The sequence below is a fragment of the Choloepus didactylus genome, chromosome 18 (genome assembly GCF_015220235.1).
Source record: "Choloepus didactylus isolate mChoDid1 chromosome 18, mChoDid1.pri, whole genome shotgun sequence".
NCBI classification, from domain to species: Eukaryota; Metazoa; Chordata; class Mammalia; order Pilosa; family Megalonychidae; genus Choloepus; species Choloepus didactylus.
This window is the reverse complement of record NC_051324.1, coordinates 58925809-58947028: the sequence shown is the minus strand read 5'-3', so window position 1 is coordinate 58947028 and position 21220 is coordinate 58925809. Positions and strand designations below refer to the sequence as shown.

Genomic DNA, 21220 nt, shown 5'->3' with positions numbered 1-21220 from the left:
CGGAGCGTCGGGCTGGTCAGGTGACCGCAGGGGCGGGTCCGCGTCCGGCGGGATCCCGGGAAGGTGGCGGAGCGCGAGCGTACCGCAGCTCCAGGGGCCTGAGAGGCCCGCGGGGGGACGGTCAACCCGAGAGGACTGGGAGTCTCGGAGGTAGAGGAGGGAGCGACAGCTCCGGGAGGCCCGAGCACAGGCCACAACAAAACCCACAGGGGCCGGAGGTGGGGAAGAGATACTTTGCTGAGGTGTGAGGGAAGAGCCTGTGAGACTGTGGAACGGAGAACGCAATACGGTGCGAGGAACAGAGGTAGAACAGTTTAGTGATGGGCGAAGGTTCCAGAAATGGACAGCAAGTTTCCCGAGAGGGACAGTAAAGGGTGACTGGAGCCAGAGCGGGCCCAGTCGACAACATTCCTAAGAAATGTTGGCAGTAGTGGAAGGATGGAGGTCTCGGCGGTTGGGAAACTTCGTTGCTCCTTCAGCATATAGCTTGGACCTCTACTAGCGCGCTTATTCTCATCTTGCATGTGGTTTACTTGTTTGTGCACGTCGGCTTACTTTCTCCCCTAAGAAGTTGACAACTTCACAAAAGGCAGAGCCTGTCGGAATCCTCCACCTCACAGATTCTTGCACTAGGTGGATATTCCCGCAATAAGTGTTAAACAGATAGGATAATTGAGGGAGATAAATTCAGCGTTTGAGCATTCATAAATGGCAGTATATGCAATGAAGTTGTGTATACATTTGCTGATAATTGTTGTTTGCGGTCAACATAGCAACACAAGACTGAGTGGGGTGGCTTGTGAGGGAAGTGCTACGATAGGAAAGGTAGAAGTACTTTGTAAAGTGATGTCCTGTGTAATCACCCTGCAGTGTTTAGAAAGAAGCAGCGAGTTACTCTGTGGAAGTGGTGATAGTTCACAACTGGGAAAGTACTATACATTTGTGAACTCACAATGAAAATATTAAAGCACTTACAAAAAAATCAAGTATTATAATAGAATTTTTTAGTCAGATTCTCCTTTTCTGCCTTAGCTCTGCCTCTTGCTTTACTAAGAGTGGAATTTGTATACCTATACCTGGATTTGGAAGTCAGAGTCCTGTTTTGTTGTGTAACATTGGGTAAATCATGATCTCTCTTTATATAATTAATCTCTATATATCATTAAGGAATTAGACTACAAAAATTTCTAAGATCATTCTAGCTCCGTTATGGATTCTGTGTCCCCCCTCCCCCCTGCTTTTAGCGAATTTCTATCAAATTACAAAATTCTGAAAAGTCTATACTCTGCCAAGGATTTGAAAACCCTTTAGTAACAATACAATAGCTTGATCTACATAAGGAATGAATCAGTCTTGATACTTTGATTTTAAAGATACTTTTGACATAATATAGCAAATGATTTTGAATTTCCTCACTTCCTTTGATGATTTTTGATGACCCAGATAGTGACTACCAAGATGTAAGGGAAAATGAGAAAGATAGTGTGTATTTGGGAGTGTGGTGGACAAAGTGCAGGGTATGGCTAATGGTGTCTGTTTTCTCTGTTACTCCTCTAGTTCCACGGTGACCAGATAGGTTTAGATGCCCTTCTTAATTCTCACAGCTGTGTCCAGACCTTTCTTCCTCCCATGCTCAAAATAGTCAGTTTTGCATCTGGCATCATCAGATTGTATCACCCCCTACCACTCCTTGTTACAGTCAAATTTCATCTCCTGACTTTCTGCCACTACTAGTGTCATCATTCTTGTGATTTCAGTATCCACATAGATGATCAGTCCAGTACCCTGGTCTTCTAGTTCCTGACCTCCTCTCCTCCAATGATTTCAACTTTCCTCAGTCACTTACTCCCTTCTTCACAGCTTTGACCTTGTTATTACCAGTAACTGCAATTCCATTACCTCAATTTCAAATATCCCACTCTCAAAACATCACATTCTTTATCGTTTAGGCTTATTCCAACTAACAATCCTTTGATCCTGTCAGAATCTTCAGTTTAGTTTTTTATGTCCCTCACCCCATCTTGTCCTTAATTTCCACTTACCTACCCAGTTTAAGTTTCATGATTAATTATTAAAACCACCTAGTATATCCTCCTAACCCCACTTCAATTTTGTCTTCTATTCATCCTTTAAACACCTGCTGTCCTCCCTTCTAAAAGGTGTCTTGGTTTATACTACTTAGTTTCTCCTTTTCAGTTTACTAGTTTACTTTACTTTCTTGGATAAATCATAAACCTGAATTAAATCCAGATCTCTGCCTACTGAGTGCCAGAATTTCTGCATTGAACATGGCTGGAGAAAAATACACAATCATGCTGACTGGTCTCTGATTTCATGATCACTATCCTTAAGTGGCCCTTGATGCTGCCCAGCAATCATATCAGATTTCCCTGGGCTATTAATTCATTTCTTCTGCTCTCCTAGATGTCTATTTTATAACACTACCTCTCTCAAACTTCCAGCACCTCCTCTCCCATCCTCATTCTCAGTCAATACTTGATTCCTATTTCACTAAGAAGACTAAAGCGGAAGTGAATTTCCATAAGCTCCAACAACCACATCTACTCATCTGCTCATCTACTCATCTCACAGTAGTGCCCAGTTTCTCTGCTGTGTCTTCTATTACAATGGCTATGTTTTTAGCTAAGGCCAGATCCTTTCCTTGTGCCCTAAACCCCATTTCCTTTTTCCTACTTAGGAATATTGTTCCAGTATTTCTCCCCTCTTATATCATCATATTTTCCCCTTCTGGTCATTCTTGGCAGCATATGAACATGCCTTTATTTTTTCCACCTTAAACCCTCATGACCTCATTTCCTCTTGAATTACTACTTCATTTCTCTTTCTCTTTATAGTCTTATTTCTTTACAGCTTTTACTATCTCGTTTCTGTTTTCGTGAAAAAGTCATCTCAATTGGCTATCTCTAATGTCTCTCTACCATTTTCTCTTGAACTTATTCCAAGGACATTATCTCCTTACCAAACCACCTACATGGTTCCTTTCAAATGTCCTCCACATGCAAAAACCTAATGAGCTATTCAGTGCTTATCTTACTCAGCCTATTAGCAGCATTTTGTCACAGTTGATTAACTCATTCTTCCTTTGAAACACTTTTTTCTCTTGATTTCCAGGAACTGAACTCATCTGATTTTCCTCATACTTCTTTGATCACAGCAGCCAGAGTGATTCTTTCATAAAGAACATTAGATTACATCATTCCTCTGCTCAGAACTCTCCAGTGGCTTCCATTCCCCTCGAAGTACAAGCCCCAATTTTTTTCTATGACTTAGGGGCTCTCCGTGCTCTGCCTGCCTTCCTTGGCCTTTTTGATTTCCTCTTCTTTCCTCTTCTTTCCTCTTTGCTCTCTGTTTCAGCATTATGGTTCTCCCTACTTTCTGGATCATTCAGTCTCCTTGTTTCAGGGGCTTTGCACTTGCTTTTCTCTCTTTCTGGAATGGTCTTCCCTGAGATATATTGGATCCCTATTCTAATACACTAGAAACTAAAAAAGAGTATCTGTGTAATGCATAAGAATAACCTCCAGAATGACGTCTTGACTCTATTTGAAATCTCTTAGCCACTGAAACTTTATTTTGTTTCATTTCTTTTCCCCCTTTGGTCAAGAAGGCATTCTCAATCCCACAATGCCAGAGCCAGGCTCATCTCTGGGAGCCATGTCCCACATTGCCAGGGAGACTTACACCTCTAGGAGTCATGTCCCTTGTTGGGGAGAGGGTAGTGAGTTTATTTGCAGAGTTGACAGAGAGAGAGAGGCTGTATCTGAGCAACAAAAGATGATCTCTGGGGGTGATTCTTAGGCATAATTGTAAGTAGGCTCAGTTTCTCCTTTGCAGGAATAAGTTTCTTAAGGGTAAGCCCCAAGATTGAGGGCTTGACTTATTAGATTGGGAGACCCTAATGCTTGTGAGAATATCAGGAATTCCCCAGGTGGGGAAGTTTAATATTTTCACATTTTTTCCCAGTCCCTCAAGGGGACTTTGCAATTACTTTTTTATTTTCTGCCCAAAATACTCTGGGTTGTATGGGGGTATTGCATTAACCTGTACAGAATAACAAGATCTCATTCCCTGTTCTAGGTTCCATGTAATTATGTTGTTAAATAAACTGACCATACAGGTTGAATTAGACAGTGTGCTATAGACAATATAAATTTTGTACCAAATAATCATCTCTGAAATAACAGTTAAAACTCAGGAATAGATGTGACTGCTATAAGAGCTTACAGTCTAGGAAGCTTTACAATAAGCCTTATTGAACATTCTGTACTCCTTCATTGTTGATTGCCCAATCTCTGCTCACCTTCTATCCCCTGATAACCTGTGCTCTTGAATTCAATTCTCAGTGTTTGCTCATTATAGTTTATATTAGTGAGGCCTAACAATATTTGTCCTTTCGTTTCTGGCTTATTTCACTCAACATAATGTCCTCAAGGTTCATTTACCTGGTTGCATGCCTCACAACTTCATTCCTTCTTGCAGCTGCTCGATATTCCATTGTATTTATACATCACAGTTTGCCCTTCCATTCACCCATCAAGTGGATCCCTACTTTAATTCCTTCAGATCTGTACTCAAAAGTCTGTCTCTCAGTAAAGTCTCCCTTGGCCATCCTGTTCCCCTGCATTTCTCTCCCTATAAAATTCATACTCCCCTGCTTTACTATTTTTCACTTTAGCACATATTACAGATAACATGCTATATATTTTACATATTTATCTATTTCATTGTTTCTCTCCTTCACTAGAATGCAAAGTTCATGAGGGCAGGAATTTTTTTCTGTTTCATTCACTGCTATATCCCCAGAGCTTGTATCAGAGCTGAGCTTACTGTTGGCACCCAATACTTACGTGTTGAATGAATTGATGGATGGAGTAATGAATGGATAGATGATTTGAAAAGAGGGATAGAACTCCCTTCATTTCTGTTGGTGTGTCTCTGCTAGTTCACAGTTGTGTCATAGGACTGAAAGATTAGAGAGACAATTCTCTTGTCAGAGTTGTGGGGAAGAGACTTATTATGATATGATATTATTTTCTTAGCTTTGAGAGGGTTATGCAGTATCTGATTCACCCAGCAGATTATGACCTGCCAACTTTATGATAATCAGATCAATAGATTGTAAAACACTTCTTCCTTTCAAGGTTTATTTAAATTATGCTTACTCTGCTTAATTACTTTGATGACTAAAGAACTCTTGGTGGATAGCTCAATAGAGAGGGAATTCCTCCATCCCTCCATTCCTCCCTTCTTTCCTTTATTACATGTTTAGGCACTGGGCTCTGAATGCTATGAGAAATAATTAATAGGATACTAGTCCTAGTTTTTTAGAAATTTAGGCAATATTTGAGACATGAGCTATACATGTGAATAATTAAATAAAAACACAAGACAAGTGACTAGTGCCAATTGAATAGTGAAAATAAGAATAGTGAGGATAGTAAGTGCTACTGCCAAAGAGGTTAGAGGTAAAAATTGAACTGGTTGGAGAAGATCTAAAAGGAAGAATGATATATGATACAGAGTGTGTTGCTAGGGAAACAAGTATAGCTTTCTAATGTTTTCTGAGATGGGTATTCTTAATATAGCTTCATTTTATTTTTAACATATTTTGAATTCCAATAACGTTGGCCATATCATATTCAGCAGTAACTATTACAACATATTTCAGAAATAAAAGAACTGATTTTAAAGTATTGTCCTCCATAAGACAGAATATCAGTACTTGCAGTTAAACTTAACATTGTGAAAAAGATACTGATAATTGCAACTAGCAATGTAATATGTAATCAGCAATGTAATAAACAACTCATCAAATGTGGCTCAGCTATAATGAGTAAAAAACATTGTGAAAGTTTTGAGAGTATCTAAAAGTGTTGGTTATCACATTTGTATAATATGAAAAGTCTTTGGTTTAAAATTACACCAAAACATCTTTTGTTTGCAGTAGTGTTGTTATTTTGAGAGGCAGTATTGTATAGTGTTCAGGACTTTGGGGCTCTGGAGTTAGACTGCCTGAATTCAAAGTCCAGTTCCACCTCTTGGTGGCTGTGCGATCTTGGGCAAGTTCGTTTCTTTGTCTTTATTTTCCTTAAAGGTAATAGTGATAATTCCTTGAAGTTCAATTGTGAAGGATAGATGAAACAGTACAAGTTCAAGTATTTATCATAATGTCTAGCATACAGTAAGCATTCAGTGTCATTAGGTATTACTACTGTTTTAGCAGTTCTCCTTCTCAGGGTTTATTTGTATAAATAAATATAATTGGATTTCCCTGCTTTTCATGTCATTTGAAATTATATTTCTTTGCTTCTTCCTGTACCACAAAAGGTAAAGTTAAGGGACTGGATATTCTCCTGTGATTTATGATCTAACTGCTTTTGTCCACATATCTGTGTTGGTGAATATCTATTAGAAATTATGCCACAAGTGAGTGTTAAAGAGATCACTTCTGGTAGGTAAATGTAATTAATTTTACTGTCCTACAACAGGCATATGATTTTTTTTCTTTTTCTTTTTTTAGCAGGAAATCCTTTTGTACTGTTTCTTATTCACACTTGTTCATCAAGGTCTTTGAGTCCTCAAAGGCAGAATTTACTTCTAAACATAAAGATGGAAACTAAAGTACATTTATTCTGCCAGGTATTCTTTCAAAACAGTGTTAAAAGATTCTTTTTTTAAAAAATTAGCTTACGTTACCTCACAACCATTAATCACTGATCAAGTTCATAGAGTAATAATAAAGTTATATGGAACTTATCTAACAGCTGAGATGATTTTTGAGCTCTTTTAGTGGACTTATATTAACCTTTCATTCCAGCAACACATGTAGTATCAAGAAGGTTTTTTTGTGGTGTATGAGGAAGAATTTTTCTTGGGATAGAAAGCTGGATAATTTTTCAAGAGACCAAAAGATTTAAACTTAAATGGGAGGTTATAGATAATGTAATTAATATTATGAGAGTCTAACCAAAAGGTAATGGTTATATATAATGGATATCAAGTTTCTCTAGTTTTCTTATTTCTGATTGAGGGGATGTTCTTATTCATTGGTCAATGTTGAACATCTTAATCTTTCAGTTTATTCTTCTAGTGATATATAATTTTGTGAAAATATATTTGCTTTAAGCTCTGTACATGTAATTTATATATATATAATATATATATTTTAACCTGATCTACTTTTTTATACCTAATACTTTGTAGATTTTACCCTTACAAATTAATTTTGAAGAGGAATTCTTAAAAAAATTGACAATATCAAAATGTCATACCAGTTTGTTTTCCTTAGGCTATATAGCTTATACTTCACAGATGATCTGTGAAGTATAAGGTATTCTTCTTTTTTTCTACTGTGTCAAAATTTCTACTCACTTTTTGACTTTTTCCATTTACCAGGCCCTTGATACAGACTTTTATGCCCCTCTATCTTTTTAGACCACCCCCTCTTTGTTTTTTCTTGTTTTACTTTTGGATCATTTTTTTTCACTCTCTTTAGGAATCCTTTCATCATTCATAATACACATTTCCTTAAGACAGGAAATAAAATTGTTTTTGTGAAACAAGTTGTTAAAGGTGTGCCCCTGATGTAAGATGAATATATGCAAATTCTAAAAATCACTGCAATAGTTCTCTTAATTTTCATCTCATGTGGAAATAGAGGTTCTTTCTGAACTCTCTTGGTAATCTGCCTTACAATTTGCCTGTGCAATCTGTTAGGTGCTAAAAATCGAATGCCCTTTGATAACTAGATGTAGTCCAATTGTTTTACTCAGCCAAATTTCACGAGTATTTAAAACTTTCATTCCTCTTTTTCTACACATTTTCATTGCGACCAGGTTCTAGTTACTTTTTGCTATGAAATAATATTATTGCTTTGCAGAGCATATGGTAAATTTTTGCAGCTCGATGCCTGGAGAACTAGATTAATAACTGTTAGGTACGTTTATGAATGCTGCACATTTATAGCTACATAATGCACAAAGGAAAGTTGGAAGTATTTAGAATATATACTTAATCTGGAATAATAATTACTCATGAATAAAACCCTTTTCAAACCCTTTGGTAGCACTATTTTAGAGAGAATATTGACTTAAAATGAATTATTGACCCTACTCAGAATGTCATATTTAATGTTTATGTGTAAAGAGTGTCTGATTGTGACTTTTGATTATTCCCCAGGCAGAAGAAAGTATGGATTTATCACATGCTGTCTCTAATTCTTTTGCAACTGATTTGCCATCAAGAAATATTGACAGTAAAAAGTACATCAAGTTTTTTAAAACAGAAAAGAAAATTTCACCATTAATTTCACCTGAAATTCGGGGTCTGAGACCAGAACACAAAAAAAGGTAAGTTAAAAACTCTGAACTTACTTTATTGAAATACATACTAAAATAGTTACAAATGACATTATTTGATACTAGGATTTATTTCAAAGTAATAACAGATGGAGCAGGGATAGGGATATAGAGGAAATATTGATAATTGAAACTGTGTGATAGGTACACGGGGTAGATTATCATATTAATCTGTTTACTTTTGTATATGTTTGAATTTTTCCATAAGAAAAAGTTAAAGAAAAAGTAAGAAAATAAGCAATCCCAGTTTTCTGTGCAATTTAGGTATGAAATGTCACTATTTGTATATGGAGCAGAAAAATCCTCTGACAAAGTTGGGAGGAAGAAACATTTACAAGTACAACTGCATAGTAAAAGAACTGAGGTAAACATTTGGAAATTTTTCTTTCACCTTTGAGTATTGTCCTTTGCCCTCAGACATTCCTTCACATTTTAGTCCAAGTATTGAATATCACAATCTTAAATTTCTTCTTCTTCTCCTTTTTTTTTTTTTTAAATAGAACAGGGTTTTGTTCTATCTAGATATGATTTTTTCCCTCTTATCTCCATTAAACCAATATTTTTATTATTATGCCCACTGTTAACATTTCTGGTGTTTTAACAATGACCCTAAAAGACTTTCAAATCATGAAGAATATTCATTCATATTCCATAGTTTTAGTGTTAGTCTTTTTTTGTTTCCTAATTCTTCAAAAATTGGTAACAAATGCATAATGTATTACATTTCAATAATAATTTAATGACCATTTCCCATGTGAGACTGCTCTTTGGGGATGTAAAACTTAAAGAGTTTATAGTTTTCTTAGGGGAGATAGGCATGCAAATAAATATGTATGTATTTTTCTTAAGCAGGGCACCCTTGTTTACTGATCATTTGCTTTCTTATCCTTTCCTTCCAGTTTTAGATGGAAATCTTTTTCGTCTCTCTGTGTTTGATTTTAGCCTATATTGTTCCCTGAAAGATTCTGTGTTCACACTTATTACTGTTACTGCAGTTGATTCACCATAGATTAATATGTACTATATGATGTTATTGCTTTGAAATATATCTCTCAATCTCTTCCCTATTCTCTATCCCCATTCTCATTACCTGAATTTATGTATGTCATCCTTTCTCTCTCCTGGACTATATTGCAATATCCTTGTAACTAATATCTTTACTTATAGGTTCTCCCTATTCTGGACCATCTTCCACACTACTGCCAAAGTTATTTTTCTGAAATTCATATTTGATTATTTTTTGACATGGCCCTGACTGGTAATTTGGAACCAAGTAGTACTCCGCCATAAGCCTTCTGATCACATCACTGGCACGAAGTCAAATATTATCAAAAGAATCATTTCCCAGTCATCCTATATGAAATTACTTGGTAATTTTGACATTTGAGTATAGCTATTATCAGCTGTAGACTGACCAAAACTCATTGATGGAATGGGATTTATATCAGTACAGAGATCCAGTCCTTCTTTAGTCAATCCCCCACCCTACCTTCCAGTTCATGTCCTTGACACTTATCCTTCAACCCCCATGTATATCAAACCTTAATTGTAAAATACCCTCCTCAGTTTACTATTTATTTTATTATGTCTTATTAGCATCTCATTATAATTAGAAGAATCATCCAGAGTCTTCAGCTCCCAGCAGATAGGTGATGGTACCTATACAGTCATTTCCCGTCTTGTGATTTTTGAATAATCGCCTAGCTATTGAACCCTGTTTCTAACTGGTGATTGTGTATGACCACTGATACTAATCAGGACTTTGTAGTCATGGTACAGTGCCTGTTTTTGAAGTTACTTTTCACATTTTTTGTTTTTAAATAATGGATCGGGTATAGTCATGAGTTTATTACATTTTGGAAGAAAATCCAAACACAGGGACTTGATGCCTTGTTAGAGAAATTTAGTTTCCTTATATATGAGTGAAGTTATATTGTGAGTTTGAAATATAGTCTTTTATATCCACAATTAGAATGTGTAATTTTAGGATTAACTATTACATCCTATAGCAAATCTATATCTAAAATATCTTTTTGAGATTTAAAATACATGAAGTGCATAAACCTTAGGCATAGAGCTTGATGAATCTTTATATGTGATTACACCTATGTAAACATTATTTAGATCAGGATCTGGAACATTTCCAGCACCCAAATGACTTCCTCAAATCCCCACCCAATTAATACTCCCCTAATCTGACTTCAATCACTACATATTAGTTTTGTCTATATTTGAGAAATATGTTTTCTTTTGTATCTGTCTTCTGCTTAAAATTGTCTGTGAGATTTATTTGTGCTGTTGCGTGAGTAGTTTAATTTTTATTGCTGTATAACAGTCACTGTACAAATATGCTACAATTTGCCTATTCTATAATTGATGGACTTTTGAGTTGTTTCCACTTCTGGTCTATTATGAATAAAGCGTCCATGAATATCATCATGAATGACTTTTGCATAATATTTACTCGTTTCTTAGGGATATAGCTAAAAGTAGAATTTCTGGATTATAGGGTGCAGATATATTTAGCTTTAATAGATACTAACAGATATCCAAAGTGGCTGCAAGCTTATATACCCATAAGCAATGTATAAGAATTCTATTTACTCCACTTATTTATTTATTTTTTTTGCCAACAATTGATATTGTCAGTCTTTTTAAATTTCAGCCTTTCTGGTGGACATATAATGTTTTCATTGTCATTTACTTCCAAGTATTTAAATTTTTTTATTATGATTTCTTCTTTGACCCTAATTAATTTATACATACTTGTGTCAGTTTGGCTATATTATATCACCCAGAAAAAGCCATGTTCTTTGATATAATCTTGTGGGGGCACACGTATTAGTATTGATTAGGTTGGAACCTTTGGATTAGGTTGTTTCCATGGAGATGTGACCCACTGAACTGTAGGTGAAAATTCTGATTAATTTCCATGGAGTTGTGACCCTGCCCATTCAGTGTGGGCCTTGATTAGTTTACTGGAGCCCTATAAAAGCTCACAAACAGAAGGACCTCGAACAGAGCAGCTAAGAGTGACATTTTGGAGAGCAACCGAGAGTGACATTTTGAAGAGGAGCTGCAGCTAAGAGAGGACAAAATGCCCCAAGAGCAACATTTTGGAGAATGCCATTTTGAAATGCAACCTGGGAGCAAGCGGACGCCAGCCATGTGCCTTCCCAGCTATCAGAGATTTTCCAGACACCAATGACCATCCTTCAGTGAAGGTACCCTATTGTTCATGCCTTACCTTGGACACTTTATGGCCTTAAGACTTTAACTTGGTAACCAAATAAAACCCCCTTATAAAACCCAGTCCATTTCTGATAATTTGCAGTCTGGCAGCATTAGCAAACCTGAACAATACTTTTAAAATTTCCAAGTTCGAAGTTATTATTGTTTTCGCTAAGCTGTTTTAAAATTTTGATTTCTAAGTTAATTGCACTGTGGTTAAAGAATGCAGTAGATAAGATACTTATTTATTCTTTGAAATTTGTTGAGACTTTCTTTCTGGTTAAGGATGTGGTCAATTTTCATAAATTTTCTATGTTTCTATATGTGCTCTAATTCTTTATATGTTCTCTTATTCCTGGGTTTAGGTTTTACATATGTCAATTAGATTGCGTTTGTTAATTGTAATGTTTCAATCTTCTGTATCTTTACATATATATTGTTACATATTTTTTATGTTAGAACAGATTGCCTATTATATTGATTACTGAGAGAGGAATATAAAATATCCCATTGTGATGGTGGATATATCAATTTTTAAAAATTTAGTAAGTTTTGCTTTATATATTTTAACGTGATGTTATTAGATATAAACAAGTTAAGAATGGTGTATTATTCAGGCTAAGTAACTCAACCTGCTGTAAAACATAATGCCCAAATCTTAGTGGCCTTAACACACTGAAGGTTTATTTCTCATGTCACAGTCCAAAATAGGTCAGCAGGGAGGTATGGAGGTTAGCGTAGGGCTCTACCACATGCACTCACTTAGGTACCCAGGCTCATTCCATGTTGTGGCTCTGCTATATCCAACATATATCTAGAGTTGTTCTGGCATAAACCTGCTGGATGAAAGAGTATAGAGAGAGCATAGAGAAGGCTAATCCTAATCGTACTAGTTTGGAAGTGACTCATCTTCTCTCATTTCACTGGTGAGAACTCTACATGGCCTCACCTAGATGTAAGATGTAAGAGTGTTGTAAGTGTAGTTTAGTACCTGTTTGGTATGCTAAAGCTGCTGGAATACAATATACCAAAAATGGATTGGCTTTTACAATGGAGGTTTATTTGTTCACAAATTTACAGTTGTAAGGCCATGAAAATGTCCCAATTAAGGCATCAACAGGAGGATACCTTCTCTAAAGAAAGGCATCTGGGGTTCCTCTGTCACATGGGAAGGCACATGGCAACATCTGCTGGTCCTTGTCTCCTGGGCCCTGATTTCAAAATGCCTCTCTCAGTTTCTGCGGGTCCTTCTTGTTTCTCCTGGTATGTTCTCTTTCTCTCTTAGCTTCTCTTAGCTCTCTCTTTCTGTGAGCTCTCTTAAAGGACTCCAGTAAAGGATTAAGACACACCTTGAATTGTGTGGGTCACATCTCCGTGGAAACAACGTAATCAAAAGGTCCCGCCCACAATAGGTCTGCACCCACAAGAATGGATTAAAAGAACATAGGCTTTTCTGGGGTACATAACAGATGCAAACCAGCACAGTACCTTACCTAGGAAGAGAAAAAGGGTTGGGTAAGCATTTATCCAGTCTCTGCCACAGTCTTCCTTCTGGTCATCAAATATCTGCTTCATTCTTATTTTTACATAAATGAAACCGTAGCTCATGGGTGACAACAGAGGGGCTCATCCACTCTGCATCCAGCAAGGTTCTCCAGGTGATATACAGCTCCTTCTATGGATTTGGATGTGATCTGGCAAACTATGAACTAAAAAGACAAGTTATTCCTCCCCCAACCCCAATTACATAATGGCAGGTCAGGGACAGGTATTTGCAATACAGTCTTATTTGGAAAGGGGGAATACGTTCAGTAGTCACTGGTCTATTGAAATTTGTAAATCCCTTTTGGTAGACATTTTGAGGTCCTCGTACCTTGGGGAAGGGTGCGGTTCCTTGATTAGGCATGGTTCCTTTTTGAGAGGAACTCCTTTGCCCCTTGTTCTCTGTAATCCTTGGCCCTGCACTTGGAGAGGTTCTTCCTTGTCTTTTGTAAAGAATTGGGTTTCATTGATTCTCTATTGATTTACTATTCTCTATTTTGTTTATCTTCACTCTAATCTTTATTATTCCCTTCCTTCTGCTAGCTTTAGATTTAGTTTGCGCCTCTTCTTCTAGTTTCTTAAGGGGTCCTATTAGGTTATTGATAAGAAATCTTTCTTCATTTTTAATGTAGGCATTTACAATTATAATTTTCCCTTGCAGCACTTTTTTCATTGTGACCCATAAATTTTGATATGTTATGTTTTTTTTTCATTCATCTTTAAGTATTTTCTAATTACCTTTGTGATTTCTTCTTTGATCCACATATTTGTGAATATTCTAGTTTATCTTGCTACTGATTTGCACTTACATTCCATTTTGTACAGTTGAGTGATTTCTCAATTTTAGGACATTTTCATCACTCAGAGAGAAACCCCATACCCATTAACAGTCACTCTCCATTTCCCTCCATCTCTCCCCCAACCCTAGGCAGCCACCAATCTACTTTGTCTCTCTAGATTTTCCTATTCCAGGCATTTTATATAAATGTAATCATACAGTATATGGTCTTTTATGACTGGCTTATTTCACTTAGAATGATGTTTTAAAAGTTAATCCATATTGTAGCTTTTATCAGTATTCCATTCCTTTTAATTGCCAAATAAAATTCCATGTATGGATAGACCACATTTTATTTATCCATTATCAGTGATGGACATTGTTCTAGTTTGCTAATGCTGCAGAATGCAAAACACCAGAGATGGATAGGCTTTTATAAAATGGGGGTTTATTTCACTACACAGTTACAGTCTTAAGGCCACAAAGTGTCCAAGGTAACACCTCAGCAATCGGGTACCTTTACCGGAGGACGGCCAATGGTGTCCGGAAAACCTCTGCTGGCTAGGAAGGCAGCTGGCGTCTGCTCCAAAGCTCCGGCCTCAAAACAGCTTTCTCCCAGGACGTTCCTCTCCAGCAAGCTTGCTCCTCTTCAAAACATCACTCCCAGCTGCACTCCGTTAGTTCCCTCTCTCTGAGTCAGCTTATTTATATAGCTCCACCGATCAAGGCCCACCCTGAATGGGTGGGGCCACGCCTCTATGGGAACATCTCATCAGAATCATCTCCCACAGCTGGGTGGGGCACATTCCAAGCAAATCTAACCAGCATCAAACTTCTGCCCCACAAAACTACAAAGACAATGGCATTTGGGGGACACAATACACTCAAACCGGCACAGTTTGTTAGGCTGTTTCCACTTTTGGGATGTCATGCTGCTGTGAATATTTGTGTATAAGTTTTTGTATGGACATACATTTTCATTTCTCTTAAGAATTCCTAGGAGTGGTATTTCTGGATCATATGACAGTGTTGTGTTTAATGTTTTGAGAAAATGCCAGATTATTTTCCAAAGTGGCTGCACCATTTTACATTCCTTCTAGCAGTGTATGAGGGTTCCAATTTCTCTGTATCCTTCCAAACTCTTGTTATTGTCCATCTTTTTGATGATAACCATCTTAGTGAGTTTGACGTGGTATCTCATAGTTTTGATTTGCAGTTCCCTGATTGCTAATAATGAGCATCTTTTCTTGTGCTTATTGACCATTTGTATTTCTTCTTTGGAGAAAATGCCTGTTCAGACCCTTTGCCCATTTTTTTAAATGCAATTTTATTGAAGTATATTCACATACCATACAATCATCTAAAGTGTACAACAATTGTTCACAGTATCATCATATAGTTGTGCATTCATCACCACAATCAATTTTTGAACATTTTCATTGTTCAAAAAAATAAAAATAAAAATAAGATTAAAAATAAAAGTAAAAAAGAACACCCAAAACATCCCATACTCCCCCACCCCCATTATTCATTTACTTTTTGTCCCCATTTTTCTACTCATTTATCCATATACTGGGTAATAGGAGTGTAAGCCATAAGGTATTCACAATCACATGGTCATACCATATAAGCTATATAGTTATACAATTGTCTTCAAGAATCAAGGATACTGGATTGCAGTTCAACAGTTTCAGATATTTCCTTCTAGCTATTCTAATAAACTAAAAACTAAAAAGGGATATCTATATAATGTATAAGAGTTATCTCCAGAATGATCTCTTGACTTCATTTGAAATCTCTCAGCCACTGAAACTTTATTTTGTTTCATTTCTCTTCCCCCTTTTAATCCAGAAGGCTTTCTCAGTCCTACAATGCTGGGTCTAGGCTCATCCCTGGGAGTCACATCCCATGTTGCCAGGGAGATTTACACCCCTGGGAGTCATGTCCCACGTAGGGAGGAGGGCAGTGAGTTTACCTGCCAAGTTGCTTTGTCCATTTTTTTAATTGAGTTCTTTGTCATTTCATTATTTACCTGTAAGAGTTCTTTATATATTCTAGATACAAGTCCCTTATCATATATATGATTCACAAATATTCTGCCAATCAGTGGGTTGTCTTTTCCTTTTCTTGATGGCATACTTTGGAGCACAAAACTTTTTAATTTTGATGAAGTCCAAATTTTTCTTTTGTTGACTGTGCCTTAGTGTTATATTTAAGAACCCAATGCCACATCTAAATCCATGAAGACTTACCCCTAAGTTTCCTTTTAAGAATTTTATAGTATTAGCCCTTATATTTGGCCTTTGGTCCATTTTGAATTAATTTTTGTATATGGTGTGAGGTAAGGTTCAACTTTATTCTTTCGTATATGGCTATCCAATTGTCTCAAGCATGATTTGTTGAAAATACTATTCTTTCCCCCCTTGATTTGTTTTGGCACTCTGTTGAAAATCAACTGTCCATAAATATGAGGGTTTATATTTGGATTCTCAATTCTATTCCATTAATCTATTTGTCTGTCTTTATGCCAGTTCCACACTGTCTTGGTTACTGTTGTTTTTAAGTAAGTTTTTGAATTGTGAAGTCTGAGCCCTCCAAATTTGTATTTCTTTTTCAAGATTGTTTTGGATATTTGGGGTCCCTTGAATTGCCATATGAATTTTAGAATCAGCTTGTCAATTTCTGGAAAAAGCACATGGTACACTACTGAGATTTTGATAGGGATTGCATTGAACTGTAGATCACTTTGGATAGTATTGCTATCTTAATATTATGTGTTCTGATCTATGAACATGGAAAGCCAAACTTGATGGCTTAAAACAACAGAAATTTATTCTCTCACAGTTCTAGTGGCAAGAAGTCATAAAACAAGGTGATGGCAGGGCCATGCTCCCTCTGAAGGCTCCAGGGGAGAATCCTTCCTTGCCTCTTTCCGCTTCTGGTGGCTCCAGGTGTTTCCTGGCTTCTGATAGCATATCTCTGCCTCCATCTTCACTTGTGTCTTCGCATGGCCTTCTCCTCTGAGTCTGTGTCTCATATCTCCTGCTTTTCCCTTATATGGACAACTGTCATTGGATTTAGGGCCACACAGAATCCAGGATGATCTTCTCTGGCATCCTTAATTTGATGAAATCTGCAAAGACTCTTTATTCAAATAAGGTCACATTCACAGGTTCCAGAGATTAGGACATGAACATATCTTTTTGCGGGCAGCCATTCAACCTACTACGTTCACCATGGTGTACATAGACAGATATTCCTTTTTATTTCATTATCTTAATATTTGTTGTGGTTCTTGAATAGGAAAATGCATACCTTTAATCAATTCTTGAAAATCTAAACCATTATCTTTTAGATTATTTCCTCTTCCCCAATATCTGTCTTTCTGAATCTTCTATTAGATGGATATTAGACATTATCATTCTGTTTTCTATGTTCTTTAATATTGCTTCATAGTTTTCATCTATATTCTGTATTTTGTTCTGAATAACTTCTCTCCATCTATTTATTACTTCACTTATTCTTTCTCCATCTGAATCTAATCTGCTGTTTAGCCTGAGCTTTGAGATTTGAATTTCAGTGCTTATATTTTTTTACTTCTATAAGTTTTTATTTGGTTCTTCTTAAAATCTGTCTTATGTCATGTTCTTTGCTCATGTTCCGTAGTTGTATCAAGATCTGTATCTGATAAATATATGAAATTCTGAGGGATCTAAATCTTTGTTTCTTGTTTTTCTCTGAGTCTCACTCAGTAACTTGTGTTCTTGGATGTTTTATACTTTTTGTTCATTCTTTCCTATATAGTTTATCTGAATTTATGGGAATCCCTTGATATGGGTCTGGATTTAAGGTGTTTTCCTTCGAGAGACTTTGAATTTGCTTCTGCCATGCACCCCAGAGGTGTTACAAATCTGTGACCTCTAAAGATAATTTTTTGGTTTCAATTTTCCCAGGCCACATATTTAGTGTAGATTTGAGTTCTAAACTCATATATGGGTAAGATTATGGTTATAACTAATCAAGAGGTGTATTCTATCTTTCTCCTCACCCATCACCCCCTCTTTTTTTCAACTTAGAGTTAGGACAGAGAAAGACATTACTCTGAATATTCCTTCTGGCAGAATATACTTTTACCCCCCCCCCCCCCAATTTTTTGCTGAGAACATTGCCTTTTTTTTTTTTTAAATCATTTTATTGAGATATATTCACATACCACGCAGTCATACAAAACAAATCGTACTTTCGATTGTTTACAGTACCATTACATAGTTGTACATTCATCACCTAAATCAATCCCTGACACCTTCATTAGCACACACACAAAAATAACAAGAATAATAATTAGAGTGAAAAAGAGCAATTGAAGTAAAAAAGAACACTGGGTACCTTTGTCTGTTTGTTTCCTTCCCCTATTTTTCTACTCATCCATCCATAAACTAGACAAAGTGGAGTGTGGTCCTTATGGCTTTCCCAATCCCATTGTCACCCCTCATAAGCTACATTTTTATACATCTGTCTTCGAGATTCATGGGTTCTGGGTTGTAGTTTGATAGTTTCAGGTATCCACCACCAGCTACCCCAATTCTTTAGAACCTAAAAAGGGTTGTCTAAAGTGTGCGTAAGAGTGCCCACCAGAGTGACCTCTCGGCTCGTTTTGGAATCTCTCTGCCACTGAAGCTTATTTCATTTCCTTTCACATCCCCCTTTTGGTCAAGAAGAGAGAACATTGCCTTTTGAAGATTTTGGCTCTACAAGGGACTTCAGTACTAATTCTCCACCTTATGTGGCCTAACAGTATTGTCTCCACACCCTGAATGGTCTTTAAAACTCAAGGCTCTACATTCCAAGTAAAATTGGACTCTATGTTAAAGGGTCCTCATTTTTTAAAGTAGTACTTTTCTATCTCCGTAGAGCTGCTTGCTTTATTTTGAATCATGTTGATTAATGTGATGTTAAGTGGATAATTTAGTCAGTCATAAGGATAATTTAAATCAAATTTGCCTGTATCATTTGAATAATTGCATTGGTTCTTCACATTATTTTGCATGTATTATAAAAGTTGTGTATGTACCCGAGTCTTGTGGTTGAATCATCTTGTTTTGACTATACCATGGGTTTGTTTTGCTTTGTGAAGTCCCTTAATATAACCAACAAAGTATTAATTAGGAGGTCATTAGTTACATATTAGAATATTATATGGTTTATTTAAAATTTTAGAATATACAAAATGTAATTTAATTACAAAAAGTTTTTAAAAAATTTTTTTATTAAGGTTTATTCACATACCATACAATCATCCAAAGTATGTAATCCATTGATCATGTTACCATCATATAGTTGTTCATTCATCACCCTGGTCTATTTTTTTTTGACGTTTTCCTTGTACCAGAAAAAGTGAAAGCAAGAATTAAAAAAACGAGGAAAAACAGAACACCCAAATTCTCATTCCCTGCCCCATGCTTCCTCCCCTCCACCCCCGTTTTTCTACTCATCCATCCATACAGTGGACAAAGGGGAGTGTGATCCAGCTGGCTTTCCCAATCACATTGTCACCCCTCATAAGCTACATAGTTATACAATCGTCTTCAGGATTCAAGGGTTCTGGGTTATAGTTTGATAGTTTCAGGTATTTACTGCTAGCTATTCCAATTCATTAAAACCTAAAAAGGGTTATCTATATTGTACATAAGAGTGCCATCCTCTTAAAAGGACCTTAAAAAGGACTTCTCGGCTCCTTTTGGAATCTCTGAGCCACTGAAACTTATTTCATTTCAATTCACATCCCCCTTTTGGTCAAGAAGATGTTCTCCATCCCACAATGCCAGGTCTAGATTCCTTCCCAGGAGTCATATTCCATGTTGCCAGAGAGATTTACTCCCCTGGGTGTCAGATCCCACATAGCGGGGAGGGCAGTGAACAAAAAAGAAGTTTTACATCAGAAACATAACAAAGTGAAGCACACAGCATAATTAATTATCCTTTAAGACATTCATTGTGATTACATCACAATTACCAGTGTGAACTCAGGCACTAAATAAATACATTGTTGCATTTGGCTCTAGATTGCATCTTCCTTTGTGAAGCTGTCAAAGGAGAAGATGGCTAGGAAAGAAAATTTATGCAAATTGTCTAATCAGTACAGAGTTCACAAGACTTCAAAACCTGTTTGTACATCTTCCTCAATTTCTCGGTATTTAAATCATTGTGTTCTAGTTCTTGAATGTTGGGTTTAGACTTGGGGTTTTTCTTTTCAGAATCATTTATCCTTTCCACATAAATAATGCCAAATAGTTTGTGCAAACTGAGAGATTATACTTCTTAGGAAGGTTAGTATAGTCAAGAGCACTGTATGTTAATTGGAAATCCTATATTTGAGTCCTGATTGACTTCACATGCCAACTGTAGGCTTTTGTACAATACACTTTACATCTCTGGGCCTCAGTTTTCCCATCTGTACAACAAGAGCTTTTACTAGATGGATTCTTAAGAGTTTTTCCAATAATAGAATTCTATGATTTTGGTTTTATCCATTTATGTTATAAGACGAATCACTTTTTAATTGAGAGATGATGGAATCTGGGATTTTTTTGCTATTTAAAGATGTTCTTATTTGACTTATTATAATAACTTTTTAAAAAATTGCTGTTACTTATGTTAAAAGTAGGAAAGTTTGGACCACAGCTAAAAAATAGAGTGGGACACGGGCACCGTTTAATGACTAGTTAAGTTCCGTTCCATGAAGAAATACCATCTAAGAGAAACAGAGTGGGAATGCTGGGGTGAAGAGCATGGAATTCACTATCACTTGGACAGTTCAAGAAAGGCTCTTTTAAAGAATCTCAGGCTGTTGAGAGCTTGATTTGCTAATATTTTTAAATGGGATTTTCTGTATTTCCTTTGCTGCTTCCTAAGGAAACTTATTTTTTCCAACAGGGAAAAGGAAATGCTTTCTAACCTCTACTTGACATTATATGATGAAGTACCCCAAGAAGACTTGTACTTACAAGAATTAAATGGTAATTAAGAGGTTCTAGAATTTCTTGAATGGATTTCCTGATTGTGTGCTCTTTAGGAATTGCTTTAGGAGTCAGCATCTCTTTTTCTACTCCTAGTGGCTTATGGTGTCATTTAATAATACATGATATGGCAAATACTGCAGGCTGTGTGGAAGAAAAAGCTGATGGTTTAATCCATCAATATTTTTTGTTGTACTGATAAAAAAGGCAAAATATATTTTATCTATACTTATTCAAATTCATATATTTTTTGAAAAAAAATCTAAGTATTACAT

General features: G+C 36.3%; 1 protein-coding gene across 1 annotated transcript in view; it reads left to right on the top strand.

Annotated features, from left to right (window-relative positions):
* Positions 1-254: 254 nt before the first annotated feature.
* Positions 255-21220, top strand: part of EFCAB13 (EF-hand calcium binding domain 13) — a 257910-nt gene continuing 236944 nt past the window's right edge. Inside the window, exons 1-6 of the mRNA XM_037810242.1 lie at positions 255-304; positions 6542-6660; positions 8200-8369; positions 8643-8742; positions 19992-20119; positions 20863-20945. Coding sequence (XP_037666170.1) covers positions 6631-6660; positions 8200-8369; positions 8643-8742; positions 19992-20119; positions 20863-20945 — 511 coding nt within the window. The 5' untranslated portion in view covers positions 255-304; positions 6542-6630. The remainder of the gene's footprint in view (positions 305-6541; positions 6661-8199; positions 8370-8642; positions 8743-19991; positions 20120-20862; positions 20946-21220) is intronic.